Here is a 15,282-nt window from a genome sequence, read left to right as displayed (position 1 = left end):
TAAAGCTCTCTACCCTTAAAAATATTAACAGTATTAAATCCCATCTCAAACTTTCTTGATGTAGGTAGAAAAATCTATGAAGAGACAGTACCTTGAAGTTCAGGCAGAAGTTATCTGACAAGGGACAGAACACCAAGAACAAGGAAGATGTGGCAAAAAAAAATCTGTGAAACAGCATGTTTTCTGATGTATTTAGCAAAGCAAACTACTGCAGATTTCCTTTCAGTACTAACTCCTGACAGGAAGCTTATCAATGTTTGATGTGTTGCTGCTAAGCACATTTACATCATTCTGATGCTGAACAAAACAAAACAAAAAAAAAAAAGATAAGGCACTAGCTGTTCTGCTTCATAAAACCTTCCTTCATGGCAGTGTAACAATACTTTAGCTTGCCAAGCTCTGCTGTGCATTAGCAAGTAGAGAAATGCAGGGGGAAAGCAAGCTCATGACTGAAGGGGCAGAAAGGGAGATAAAAAGAAAGAGATAAATCATTTTAAAGTCACTGCTATGTTGCATTTAGCATGCACAAGCAGTATTTTGAAATGTTTAAAGGATGCAAGATCTGCTTCACATGCCAGAACAGTTGAATGGTAGAGAAATTCATCTCAAAACAGAAGGGTTCAAAGTCTTCACTGGTGTCACATCTTTCAAGGCTATCTCTACAGAAGTGGACAGGTTTCTCAAAAGGATGCAGGGTATACACAAATCAACAGATGTTTCATCTTTAGTGAAATGTTCTTGCCAAGAATTATTCCACGGTTTCTTTTAGTGTGCCAACCGGCCCAGATTCAAAGAGCTTTACTTTGAAAATACAGCCTCCAGGTCTGTGGAGGGGGCATGAAGCTGTTCTCTGAGCTCAGACTTGACATCCCAAATATATAAAAGGAGGGAGACACAATTTTTCCTTTGGTCACCACAGTCACATTAGTAGTGCTGGTGCCATTTTTGAGGAGTCACTGTGCTGAAATTCACTTCACCTGCCCCTGTTCATGCCAGTGGCATGGAAATTTCTGGCTTGACCAGGTACAATTTGTGGAGAGCCAGTATCTGAGATACAGATGCTGAGGGAAAACTGCAGCCTGGCAACTAAATATGTGCAAGTACATCCAAATTAGGTATTTATTTTCAACAATGCATATGCCCAACAAAGCATTCTATTATTGTTAAAAGCGATTTTTCTGAGACTCATATTCTCAAATTATTACAGTACTTTTGCTATACAGTATTCCCAAACAACCTAATGAAAAAGAAATCAAAGAGGACTAATTTATACAATCTCTGTAAGCAAACAAGCTAATTTCCTAATTTTTTTCTTGTGGTCTAAACCTGGAACCTTCCAGATCTACTTTCTGCATTAGCCTTGAAGAAAAGGGTTATGTCACCACAAAGCTTTTTTTAATCGTTTTTTCCTATATACACACAAAGCTGGGCAATACTTAGAATCAGATACCCAATAAATTTACTTAAGTTAATTGCAACCTCCTTATTTTGTGAGTTCAACAACCATGCCTGAGGGAAATAATTTGCTTAGAATATCTTTGCAAAACACACAAACCCATATTGGTGCAAACAGTCAGAGTAAAATACTTCAAGCATTTGAACGAACTTTATCACAGATGGCAGGAATTTGCTAGTAAGGTTGTTTATTTGTGTCCGGCAATACTGTTGAGGCATAAGTAATGTCTGAGCAGAGACAAATCTAAGTTATTTTATACTTTCTTTTAAGACAGTTCAAAAGGAATTCATTTGCCTTGCTTACTCAGCAGACTGGATAAGAAGCCTAGCTCTTTACATGCTGTTGTTCCAGTTTCAGAGAAGAAAAGCTATAAAACAGGGGTGCTTCGTTAAAATACCATAGCTGGCACCTCTCAGAGGCACAGGAGAAGAATATTCACGAAGTAACATGTTATAAATTATAATCGAGATTCCATTCTCCCAGGCAGAAGAGAAAGCAACTTGTCATTTGAAGTGTTGTGAGTTTCTGAAAATGGACTAGGAGTTTAGAGGGTATAATGATATCATTAAGAAACGCCCTTGCAAAGCAAGCAAAATTATACTGTGCTGTTTCTTGAAAACCACAGGAACTCTTTATTGTTCTGTCAGTAGCAGTTCAAAGAGCTATGTGACCCCATTAACATTCACTCAGGCATGTATAACAAATTGGAGGGGTGAAATTTCTTGAATAGATAATTATATTTTGTGTATTCGAATACCTAACACTTAGCCATGTGGGCTCAGCTCCACAAAGTGCACACCTTGCACACCTGCTTTTCCTCACAGTTTATTTATTTTTACTATTTAGATGAGGAAGCAATATCAAAAGCAGAGAAAGAACAGGGAGGAAGGGAAGCAGAAGGAGCTAGATAATGGCTAGCTGATATGATGGGCCACGGCTGACCTGATCTAATATTAGCAGCAGTTCTGTTCTGAGCAGAAATTCATACTAGATGAATTTGTTTGATTCCTGTTTTGTTCAGAGAAACAGGACTTTTCTACCACATATATTTTCTTTTAAAGCCTTGTCTATTACAACCTTCCTACCCACCTTTCCATGACAAGAAATGTGTAGGAATATTTGGGGTGATGCCTTATAAGACTTCAGCTAGAATCTTGCAAAGAAACTGAGTTTCTCTCAGTTTCAACAAAAGGCAGCTCTTCAGGCCCAACTACTTAATTAAAGCATGAGCGTCTCCTAGAAAATGTCAGCTTTTCATAGAAAAGCATAATTGCAGAAATTCTGCTGCAGTATCTCATCAGAACAGCAGTTTGGCTGTTTTCAGCTTCCTTAGTCCTTTGGCAGTTCAGCTGTCCGAGCGACTCTTTGACTCGTTCTGCCAAACAGCTACAGACAGTCTCCACACTGCAGAGCTGGTGGACTCAACTTAACTAAAGAGAGAGACCAGCAACAGAAAATGAGGATTTGAGGTGCTGCCTCGTTGGCTTTGAGCACAAATGTTTTATTTTCAAAGAAAAGTGTTTGGAATTTGTCTGAAAATATGGAAGGGTTTTTTCTTTTTTTAATAGTAAAATGATTAACTTCTTTCAGAGAAAGAGAAGGAGGAGGATAGGAGATATTTTGTCCAGTGTTATCAAAAAGCCTACTCACATTAATTAATTAACTCCAAACCATTATCTGTACTAATTCATTAATTTAATTAGAGTACAGACTCAGGAATCCTTATCTCTTTACAACTGTCCCCCCACAGCTTTCCTCACAATTAAACAAGGAGTTTGAGAATTGATCATAGAGGAAAAGATCATCACAAAAAAGTAAATGCTGTCTGTATTATACTGAGATGTTATTGCCAGTGAGACTCTTTAATTCAGGCTCTCTGTGTGTGTTAATGAAGCCAAATAAAGTTAGGATTGTTACTGGGACTATTTATGAAACTTCACTCAGAAGTTACAATGGGCCCTTTGTAGCTGCTGTTTGTGTGTCCATGCACGTGAGTGCTCCCACTAACTCGCAAGCAACCATCTCTTCCAGACACTAAGCACATCTACTACTGAGCACACTTTCACCAGTTCAAATCTGCTTCTAATTTCACTTTGAAAATAGCAGAATAAGACATATATTACTCTAGATGAGCTTTAAGCCTAGGCAAGCTTCAATTCTATTTCCATTTTTTTAAAAGTTCTGCTGTTATCCTCTGTAATCCTTAAATGGTGATAAACTATTTTGATCATCTCACATATATTCATGCATCTGCCTTTCTTCTGAAAAACTGTCAATTTGATGGCATCCTCAATGTATCAGTTATTTGAAGAATCTCTGTATTGTAATTGTGCTAGACAGCTATGATTTTTCTCAGCTGTATTTTCAGTGAATGTAAAGTAGAGTTGGTCAGAAAACCTCCCCTTAAATGGAAATGATTTTTATTACACGTTTGCCATGTTTTAAACCGGTTCTAGTGCAGATAGTTTGAAATAGTGGGAGTGTGCTTGGACTGAAAAGCAGAATGCAGATTAAATGATCTAATATGTCTGTAGCAGAAAGGGATGTAAAAGATAATCTGAAAGAATTTCAGGAAAGTTTGAAATACAGGGCAGTACAGCTGGTGAAGGAATTTCCACTGAAATGTTTTTTCCTCAGAAAATGCTAATTTGTCAAAATAAAATTCAGTTGGGCAAGGGGAGAAGAAAGTGTGGAGTCTCATTGAATTTTTCACTCTACATTTTCATCTTTCCTTGGAAGATTTCAACGTCTGAGATGTTTCAGTTTGACATTTTTGAATCAAGAAACCCCTGCTATTCAGAAATGTTTGTTTCAAATGTTAAGCTCTATAAAGTTAAGAAGAAACTTAAAAATATTTGAAAGTGAAGCTGAATGCTTCAAAATCACTAGACAAAATGTTCTAATTGGCATGGAAAATTTCTCAAAAAATGTTTTGGTGTCAAAAGTCTTCTCCCCCAAGCCTAAAAACATCTTGTGGAATGGAAAATCGCTTCCTGCCAAGCTATAATAGGGGTGGAATTGCGGCCTCCATCAAAGCAAAAGTCCCCTTCACATCACTGGAGTTAGGACTTCACCTCAAGCTTATTGAAAACATTGTAGTCCCTTTTGACCATACTGCATAGCCAATATTCAGGACATAAAGTAGGTTGTTTTGTTTAGGAGGAGATACTGATAATAGACAAGGCTTTAAAAGAAAATATATGTGGTAGAAAAGTCCTGTTTCTCTGAACAAAACAGGAATCAAACAACAAAACAGCAAATGCTGCCCCAAATCATTGCCTTTCTGGGCTTAGTAAACAGTTGCAGAAGTTTGAAGCGCTACTGCCTTCAGCTCTTAGCCACCAGCCTTCCACCAGGCTGTGTTGGGGGGAACTAGTCTTACACAGCCGTAGCTGTTCTGCCAGGCGACATGCGTCTCAGTCCTGGAGTATGTGAGGATCCAGGGTGAATCCTCTCCTACAAAGAGCAAAGTCTGTTTATCTGCCTTTGCTTTTGAGGATATTCCACTCCATAGGTCACAGCTTACAGCCGTATTGTCACTGCTCCTCTTGCTCCAGCCTCCTTGCTCCCGCCATCCCCCTGCCCATGCAGACATCTACCATCTTCAGCAGAATAACACCCATTCCGCCTCACTTTTACACTTAATTCTCACTGAAGTGTCATTTCTACACCTCGGTTCTGGCCCAGTCTTGTCTACACAGCCCCTTTATTTTTTTCCAAAAAAAGCAACGTAACTGCTTTATACAATTCTTGTAACAGCAAGATGCTTGCAGTAAACACTGCTTTCAGGAAGCTTTCACTCAGCTTCCATGCTAACAGGCAAAAGCTTTGAGAATTGTAAAAGAAGCAAAACAACAGTTGGTATAGATGTATCCCTCCTGAAGTTCTGTGAAATTAATGAGAAGATGGATAAATGTAAGTTAATGTAAGTACATTTGGCTACATTCACATTTTATAAGAGGAAGAAAGGTTCAAGATATGATGTGAGCTGTCTATGCACATGGTGGGAAAGTTCTGGGCATGACTGGTGTCAGCTATAACTGTTTTATTAGCTACCGGTACGAAATAGCTGCTTTCTGTTTAAAGCAGATTTATTGCAATAAACTTTTCTGTCTGTTTGCCACAGATGAAAGGGTATTCACTTCCTGTCTAATTCTTTTCACTAACTCCATGAGACCTTTCCTAAAATGTAATAACTGTCATTAAAAAAAGGCTATCAGCTTTACATATCCAGCCTCTTCAACTGTCCACATTGTGGTTTATCCCACTTACCCGCAGCCAGAAGCCAAAAAGCCTCCAACTGGAAAATGTGCTGATCAATTCTACTAAGCAGTTAATTCCAATTTTCAAGTAACGAATGTGAGTCTAAAGCCTACTGTGCTTTTTTTTCCCCTTGTTCTAGTCAAATCCCTAGAGATGTTAGGCAAACAATAAGCATAGGCCTTTTCTTGCAGAGAGCAAAGTCTGTTTATCTACCTTTATTTTATATGTAATAAGTCAATCCTTTTTCTTGTCTCCTAAAATTTCAAAGGCATCCTTATTGACAGCCCAGAGAGTACTCACTCTACATATCACAACAGCTGTTCAAGACAGATAGCATGAGCATTTCTGGAATAATTCAAACTGACCTTGTTTCAATGGATACTAAAGCATTCATCATTAGTTGTGACTTCACGTTTAACAAAGGTCTCTAACATGAAATATATTCTAATATTGAGGAAAAATTTAACTTCAGAAAACATTCTGAAACTTTTAAGACTGCACTTTGCAAAAAAAGTTTGTATGCTTTTTATGTGCATATATTGCAAATGGATTCATCCAAATATCTGTGTAAATATGAAGACCTATATTTTGTACAAATAATGATTTTGAAATCAAAGTTTTTTGTCATAGATGTTTGGGAAGCAGAGTATTCCACTGTATATTACAGCATCAAGTAAATTTTAATCTGTAGCAGTTCTCTAGATGCTGAACATCATTAGATCTTAGAGCGGACTCTTTTCAGAAACAGTTAAATGATTTTGCTGGAAGGAATGTAATTTTCTTTACAGACCAGATTTTTCCCCCTCTGTAGGCAAAACCACGTCTGATACAACTAATCTTGCCTCTGTAAACATAAGCTTGTGTTATTAGTGAGGACTCTGGAGGTGTTTGAGAAGCTACCACATGCATTTTGGACATATAAAAGCACTATGATTAAGATGCAGGAAAACCTTAGTTTTATATTTTGAGGAAATCGCTAGCCTTCTGGTAAGATCTCTGGTAAGACCTCACTAAAGAAACAGTTATTAATCTCTGAGAACTCAGCCTAGAATACTCTGTTTTCTTTAATTTCTCTCACCTGGAAAAGATAACAACCAGGCTTTTGCACAAAATCCAAAATCTAAAGATTTCCTTGATTCTTTACAATTTTTGAAATCCTGAACATAAAAAACAAACATACAAACAAACAGACTGTCTTAACTTAGATGACTTATATCTTTCTGAAGGGGAAGGAGAAAAAGGGCCTTATTTTCAGCTGCCATAAATCAGCATAACTCTGCACAGAGCCCCATCTAGTTTATACCACCTGAAAATCTGGCCTTGTCTATCTGTTGATTTTTGTCTTTCAGATTTTAATCCTGAAAGACTGGCTAGATGCAGAATTAATGAATGAGTCATTTCTGAGTCTGCATTTAGTCCCCCAGAGATAAACAATTTTAAAGTCTAATTTGAGGGGCTTTTTCCACTAGGTGCTAATGTACTTTTTCTTGTCATTGTCCAAGTCAGTGTATACATATATCTACATGTGGTTTTACTTGCCTGTTTTGCCTTCAGTATGCAATAAAAGAAAGCTCTGCATCTTTTTTTTAATACAATCTGTTACAAATACCTGATGCAACAACATTATAGGATATTTGTAGCATAGGCAGACCTTTCCTTACACTATAGATTTCCACAGAAAGGCTGAGCTAGAATGAGTCTTTTTTAGATCGCTCTTCAGTTTGTTATGATGTGGATTCTCACATACTTTAAACTTTCAAGTGATAGCAATACTGTGTTCCAAAACTCTGCACAAAGCCTAATTGTATCTCATACCTACTATGCAAGGCTTCTCATAGCCTGTATCTTTCACATGGTTCCCAAGAAGTTCAGCTGAAGTATTAAGTAAGCCAGAGCGCTCGCACCTTTGTTAGGTTTCAGATTAAAATTGTGTTTAAGTGAAGAGAAAAAAGTCAGTTCCTTCCTATAAGGTCTGGGCTGGTGAAGAAAAGACCAAACTTGCAGGGCAGAGGGCTCACACAGATACATGAGCAGCACCTGGGCTCCATTCAGATCCCCCATTTGGCTGTAACAAAGATTTAATGCCCGGACCTGTGCTATCCATCAGGTTTGGTCATACCCACCAACCCAGCTGATGCTGATATAAAATACCATTCCAAAATCTCTGCTTGATTTCTGCTTTGAAAAAGCAAGAACTGATAACAAATAGGAAAGAAATCAAGTGCTTCTTACAAGTCATAATGAAATGGAATATTAAATGTTTATCTTTTCCAGATTAAATTCGTTGGAATATTTCAACAAAATAGTTCCATTTTGACAAAATAGCATTTTTCTGGAAAAAAAGGCTTTCACTAGAAAACTTTTTATCAGCTCTAAAAGCTTATACTTTTTGCGAAGATTTTGTTGGGAAAAAAATAGAAAAACAAAATATTATGCCATGATATGGAACTGCACTTCATTCTTGTCAGCTCTATGTTCTAGTCTGCATTTTGATAATATTGTTCTAAAGAGCAACATGAAAAACTTTTGATTGTAGAAGATAGTATAACTATGAAGAGACAAGTTATCTTGCTTCTATAATTTAATTGACATTAACTTTCTCAGTTCCACATAATGACAGTAGGAGGGAATTTCCAAACAAATTTTTGTAACTTTTTTAAAACTATAGCTTATATTAAAGGTCAAAAAGCTTCAGATAATTTTAAGCAAGCCGAGTTTTCCCTAAACTGGTATCTCATTCCAATTTACAAAGTGAGGTAAGGTCCAATAATGTCCAAACATACCCGTTATCTTGATTATTTGACTTATCTCCACATCAGTGCTATTCTGGATAAATGTACCTAAAACATAGTTTTCTAAGAGAAGCTTACACAAGTTTTCCCTTATTTTAAGAGTTTCTTAATAAGAAATTGATCAGTAACAATATATGATAAAGGCATTCTTAATTCAAAGATGATTGATTTCCTTATGTTTCCATCTCCTCCTAGAAATGTCAGTATCCAATTTTCACTGCTTTGGATGATGATAAACTAATTTAAAAAATAAAAGAGCTTCGGTGATTTTCAGTTAGCTAATGGAAGTTGTTGGTCATAACTTCCATCAGGCTATTAGCAATGAAAAACTGAGTCCAGATCCTTGTTTGTTGATGCTGGGTTTTCCCTGTTCCCTGTTCATCCTGCTTTTTACTGCAATGATGGTGAAACTGGAATCTAATCACTATCAAACCCTAATGTTCACTCCTGCAGTGATTCTTCATTGTCACAAAATAGGCATAGGACTTTTTTAAGAGTCGCTACCCTTACAAATGTTAATACAAACGCACGTTACAGAATTGTCAGAGAAAAAAATAATATGGTCAGGATATAAACACTCATCTTACTTGTTGTTTCAGTACCTTGAGACAGCTTTAGGGCAGGTCAGCCTTTATGAAAGGCAGTACCAGGGACACTGGAGCACAAAACTGAGCTTCAGGTTATTTTCGGATACAGCCTGCTGATTCGTGCTGTGAGCAACTCAGCAGGGTCTCAGTAGCCCAAGGCCTTCTGGTTTTGTTTTCACCAAAGCAATGATAGCTGAGATCAGAGCTGAATGTTTTCCACGTTTTGGGATATTTCTAGTCGCTGTTGGAGAAGTCTCCGCCTTTCGACTCAGAGGACCAGCTGGATGCATGTATGCATGTATACAAACTGGAGAACATAGCTCTGCTGGTGGGTAAGGCAGAAGGAAGCAGTGTTTCTCTGTACTCATGGGTAGGAGCACTCTAAACTCAAGTCCTGTCTGGAGGTACAGCAACTGCATCCTCCAAGCAAAATGTAGCCAGAGTTAAAAATAAACAAACAAACAAACAAATAAATAAAATCTCTGCTTCACTGCACACCCAGTCTGTACTCACTGCAACACGTAAAGTTCAGGCCTAATTCCCATATTTATTAGTTGTCTTTAAACAACATTCATTATGAAACATAAGGCATGCTAAGAAGGATTGTAGCGACCATGTTTCACATGTTTTACATGCTTCACAATTGCAGCATGGGTTTCTTGGCTTTGCTGTTAGACATTCATGACTCATGCTTCTCAAATGTTATACAAAATGCTGAAAGATCAGTCTCTGGTTAACTGAAGCCACTATTAAATTTTGTCTAAAATCATAGGATAGTTATAAGATCAACATGACACAGAGAGAAATATATCTTCGTGCATGAAGAGAACAGAGGGAAGAAATATGCTGTGATGGGGAAAAGCTGTTCGCATTTAAAAAAAAGAATCAGAAGTCAAAATTCATCAAGTTACTGGCAAAATAAATTGGTTTTCTATACATCTCTTTCCCCACCTTTACATCCATGTGACAAGTTTATCTTTCATGTGTTAAAACTCAAAAGATCAGTAAGGTCAAGAAAAGGGTATGGTATGAGCTCAAAACATACAGTAGCAATTGCCTTGTGATAAAAGAGTAGAGCTCATTAATCAGAGATGGTTTAGGCAGTAAGAACACATTTGTCCTTGCACTGCTGTGGTGTAATTAGAATTGCCATACTGTACAAATAGTTATTTAGCATCTGAACAACAGCTGATTAAAGTAGTGACATTATGCTACTTTTAGGTCATTAATAAGGTAATTGAGAAACAGGGTAGCTGCCCTGTTGAGTTATAATGGACTGGCTTGTGTAATGTAGTGTATACGGAAATCCAAACAGAATAAAAAGTAGTATGGAGCAAAATGTGTTTTCAGACCAAATGGTGACGTAACGAATATTTCATTTGCCTGTGCATTTACAGGCTTCTACAGTGTTCAGAACTGAACATCCTGTATAATAGCTATGTATCAATCTCCACAGGCAAATCTTTTAGATATCACTAGAGGTGGTCCTGCAACATAGAGTGAATTGCCATATGCACTGTGTAATGTATATTCTCTTCACTTAAGGATAATGCTCTGCAGCAGCAATTTGTGGGGGGAAAAAAGGAGTATAAATGCAAATAAATGAATTGACAAGAAGAAATTGCTTTCTTTCACCAGGATGGAGAACATAATGCAACTTGAAAGTAACAAAAAAATTACCAGATGCATAAATTTAGATTATTAAGTACACTACTGTTTATTTCTTACAGGTTCTATATTTCAGAAAAAGATGGTCTGACATATTGGATCGGAACAGAGTTTCACAAAAGTATGGTGAGATTGTCCAGCAATGGCATTAAAATGATCCATTACAGACAGAGAGACTGAAAATTCCTGGTCTAGATCCCAACATGTGAACATATGGGTTCAACTCCACCAGAGAGAATTATTTCCTTCCATCCACATCACTATACTTATGTAGCACTAAATATGGCCCAAAATCTTTTCTCAGAAAGAACAGAGATAGTCATGTAATCTGCCTGTCTGAGCATCCACACAAGCACAGTATTATAGCTGTGAGAAATAACAAGGAGTTAAGACAACCTAGATCTGTTTCAGACATCATAATCTCATGAGAGTAGATGCTGACTGTTTTACTTTTGATGACCTCCAAAGCAACTAATATCATGACTCTTTATTTTACATATGTAGGTCTTAATTGTATTTCGATTACGTTTTAAATAAATTTTATATTAGGTAGCAGCAGCTCTTTTAAAATAATAACAAAACAAAGTCTGACTGAAACTATTTCAACAGCAACCATGAGAGACAAAAAAAAAAAATCCATTGCTTGCTAAATCTGTGTTTTATAACTTGCTTGTTTGCTTGCTTCTAAACCTTGCAAATCAGAGTGCAGCATCCACAACTCTCACCACAAGCCAAACCCTTCAGTGGTTAGCAAAGTCTAGGACGCACTATCCCAATTCATATTTTTTAGAGAGAAAGTTTTATTTCTGCTTAACATGCAGAAGATGACAATAATGTCACTTTAAATAAGAAAGAAAATACCTGCCCATCACCAGGAAAGGCAGCCTCCTTAAATTGTCCAGCACAGGATGTGAAGTTAATGACATAATCATAAGATCAACCTTGGTACTTCCAGGTTTTTGGTACTTCCAGAAACATATTGTTACCACCAAATGCAAATAATCTGGGGGGGTCTCTCCAGGTAAACTCCCTCTGGGGATAGCAAAGAAGAAGAGGCACAGGAGGAGGAACTGGGTTTTAAAGGAATAGCTTTTTTTCCCCACAGTTCAAAGCTGGAGCTGCCATGAGGTGCACATACCCTCTCATTCCCATGCAGGAGACAGACAACCTGACAGTCCCGCGGGATTAAGGCTGGCCCAGCCTCTTACTGGAGAGTTAAGAATTCAAAAAATTGGATGGGGTAGTAGAACTGCTTGTTGGTATTTAATTTCATTGGCTATTTCACTTATCTTTCCCCTCTTTATCACTGGAGGTTTTGTTTTTTGGGGTTTTTTTTGAACTACAGAATGATATTATTCTGTGAAGGAAGGCAGATGAAGTGTGAGTAGCTGCGGCAGAAGGTAAGTTATTGTCCTAGGGACTAATTGCACAGCTTGAGTTTCTAATTTGTTAGAATAGCTGAAAACTCCCCACACAAGGGAATACAGGCTGAAAATTGCTGGCAGATTTTTTTTAACCTCATTTCGGAATAATAAAATAAAGTAGAGACAATTTTGATCTAATTGCAGACAATTTGTTAGCCAAAAAATTAGCTGAACAAATTGTTCTTTCTAGTATATTCATTCAGGTTAAAACACACACACGCGCGCACATACACACACGAACGAAGATTATTCCTAACGTATTTATGAATGCAGGATACCTGAGAAGTACTAAAAACAAAGTGGAAATACAATCACTTATAAAATCTCCCCTTTTAAATATGTAGCCATATGAAATATGTGGGTCCTGAGCAAGGCGGCCCTCATCTAAGGTTAGTCAGCCTTGCTTTTAGCAAGGGGGGTTGGGCTACATGACCTCCGGAGGTCCTTCCAACCTAAATTAATCCTGTGATGCTCTCAAGCATCCAGAATTAGCAAGATTGTATCAGACTACTTCAAGTCTAAAAATAAAAGTCCCAGGTCTAACAGTAGAGATGGGCTTGGAAGGGGTTGAAGTCCTCTGTGAGCACCACAGTCTATGCTCATCCTCAGGTTTCTCCATCAGGCACCAGCTGCCTTGTCCTCATTTTCCACCTAATCCTGTAACAATATGTGGTTTTACTTAGCTCCTATTTATTTGTGAGCAGCAAGTAAATGTGCAGTCCCTGAACAGCCTGAACCGTAATGCAGCAGGATCCTGTGACAAATTGAGGCAGTCAGAATGAGGGCACAACTGGGAGCCTGTCCTGCCTCTTCTTCACTTCCCTCTGACCCAAACGCACCCACACAAACAGCATTACAGCACACCTCCATCTGCCAAGGGAGCTGCCCCTTCTCCTGACACCCACCCTGTGCATACAGACGTGCTTGCACATGGACGGCATGCTCCACAAGGCAAATGTTGCTGGATTTTAATCCCCCTGAGCTCTCTGATGGATTAAACCTCAAATCTCTACCCATCCTTTTTAATGCTGCAGTAAGTCACAGACATATTGGTTACACTGATTTACAGCTGAAATGAAAGCAAAAGACAGTCAGAAAGAAACATTTGAAAGTCTGCTTCTCAATGGTGTGCAAATGGGTTCTGGATTATTTTCTCCCACTAGCCTCTTACCTAGCCCAGTGCCTGCTGAGACATATTTCCCCAGCTGCAGTAACAAAAGATGCAGGCACACACCTCATCAGCCACCTACCTGTAACCCTTCAATGGCCAGTTTGAGGATAGAAGGTGTAAGCTTGGAAGCCTGCTTGAAGGAGAAATTACTCCAGTCTATAATTAGGATGAAGCCGTTTATCTGGAGCTCCTGATCTTCGATGAGAACTTCCAAGGACAACAGGATCGCCCGAAGGATGTCTATGAAGGAGTTCCTAAAGCCAGAACAGAAAAAAAAATCAATTTTTGCAGTTATCTTTACACCTCAAGACATTCAACTTTGCAGTAGATGAGGCATGTACAGGGGATGAGGAATTCATTGTGGTAGAACTCTTTAGAAAAGACAGTTACTTCAGAAGTCTCGCTAAAGCACTCCTGCTCCAAAACTCACTGTCCGCTCTTTGATTTGATAAGTCCTGTCCACTGGTGGATAAAATAGACCCTGAATTAAATCTCTTTGCTTCTTCTGGCATTCTTTACAATAGATTTTAGCTAAGCTACTTTCGGAGAATATTTGTCTATGGTGAAATGAAATGGATCAGGCTATCAGTTTAAAAACCTGCTTCTCTGGATACACTCCACCACTTTTTTTTCTTGTTCCATTATAAAAAGGAAAATTAAAAATGGAAAGAAATCTGTACAATATTAATATAAATGGTACGGTTACAAATAGGTTGCCTTGCCTTCCTGCTTGAGTGCAGGGAATGATTTAAAGTTTTTCTGAAATACAGTTTAGCGTTTGCCTTATTTTTGAGAGTGAAATGCAACATGGAAAATAACTGCATCCACTCAAAATAGGAATTCTGTATTAATTAGCAGCTGCCAGCAGACTGGCTACAAGGCTTCCTTCAACTCAAGTAGAATAATTAAAAATATCCAAGGCCATGAAGGTGGTAGCAAGTGACAGAGAAAAAAATGTTGAAATGTTTCTTTCATGTGAAAGTCTGGACTGAGAAGCCCTTCTCTTCTGCTTTGCTCTCATGTGTTCCATAAAAGCATGAGTTCATCAACATTAATAAACTTATTCCAGACTTACATCTGAGGGAGCTGAACCAGGACCTATCCTGATTTCACCTTCCCTATAAGGTGATTTACAGACAGATTCTTTTGGTGAGCAACAAGCATGGAAATCTTCAGAAAATATAGTTTACAGTTCTTTAAAATGAAATTGTAACATACTGGTATTGTAGCCCACTTCTGCATTATTCTCATATTTTGATGGGGTCTGAAAAGTTAGCTGCCATGTTTTTTGCAAAGCTGAGACTGCCTGTTATAGGGTCCACACCATCTTCTCCCAGGGCGATTTTCATTTAATCCTTTTCTGCTGTTTTCTTTAATGTAAAATCAGTCATCTGAGCCTACAGGAGCATTTTTTAAAATTGTGTCTGAGAAAAAGTCTACATACAATCAACCTAGAATCTTCTCTACTATCAAGACCCCTGAACAACGACATGTGATAAATTTGTATCATAAGTAAATGCTGATTTTTTTTTCTTATCCTTTCTCTTTTCTTTTGGAAAGTTTTGAATGGAAATGTACACTCCTTCTCTAAAGACACTACCCTTTGAAAAACCTGTTTCTGGTCCGTGCCTTTTTGCATACGTTAGAAACTTCTCCAAAGTATAATTAGAAGCAATTTGCAACATATATGGAACTTAAAGTTTTCACAGTAACAGTCTCAGTCTGGACTGAAACTATATCAGCTTTGTTGTTACTGGGTACCAGACCACCCCTCCCTCCTTTGCAGTAACAGAACAACTTTGAACCTTTTTAAATTGTATGGAAAAGCTATGCTAGACAGATAAATTTAGCAAGTACTTTCCTTAGCAGTGCAAGGTGGGGGATAACAGTCAATCAGATTGGCAACTGCAATTTCGTTTTT

At 37.9% G+C, this 15,282-nt stretch overlaps 1 protein-coding gene across 1 annotated transcript in view; it reads right to left on the bottom strand.

Moving 5' to 3' along the window:
• The window catches only part of CLVS1 (clavesin 1), a 94,867-nt gene that overhangs the window by 54,599 nt on the left and 24,986 nt on the right, over positions 1-15,282 (bottom strand). The window contains exon 2 of the mRNA XM_013954667.2: positions 13,441-13,615. Coding sequence (XP_013810121.1) covers positions 13,441-13,615 — 175 coding nt within the window. The remainder of the gene's footprint in view (positions 1-13,440; positions 13,616-15,282) is intronic.

The sequence above is a fragment of the Apteryx mantelli genome, chromosome 2 (genome assembly GCF_036417845.1).
Source record: "Apteryx mantelli isolate bAptMan1 chromosome 2, bAptMan1.hap1, whole genome shotgun sequence".
NCBI lineage: Eukaryota > Metazoa > Chordata > Aves > Apterygiformes > Apterygidae > Apteryx > Apteryx mantelli.
This window is presented reverse-complemented; position numbering and strand designations above follow the sequence as displayed.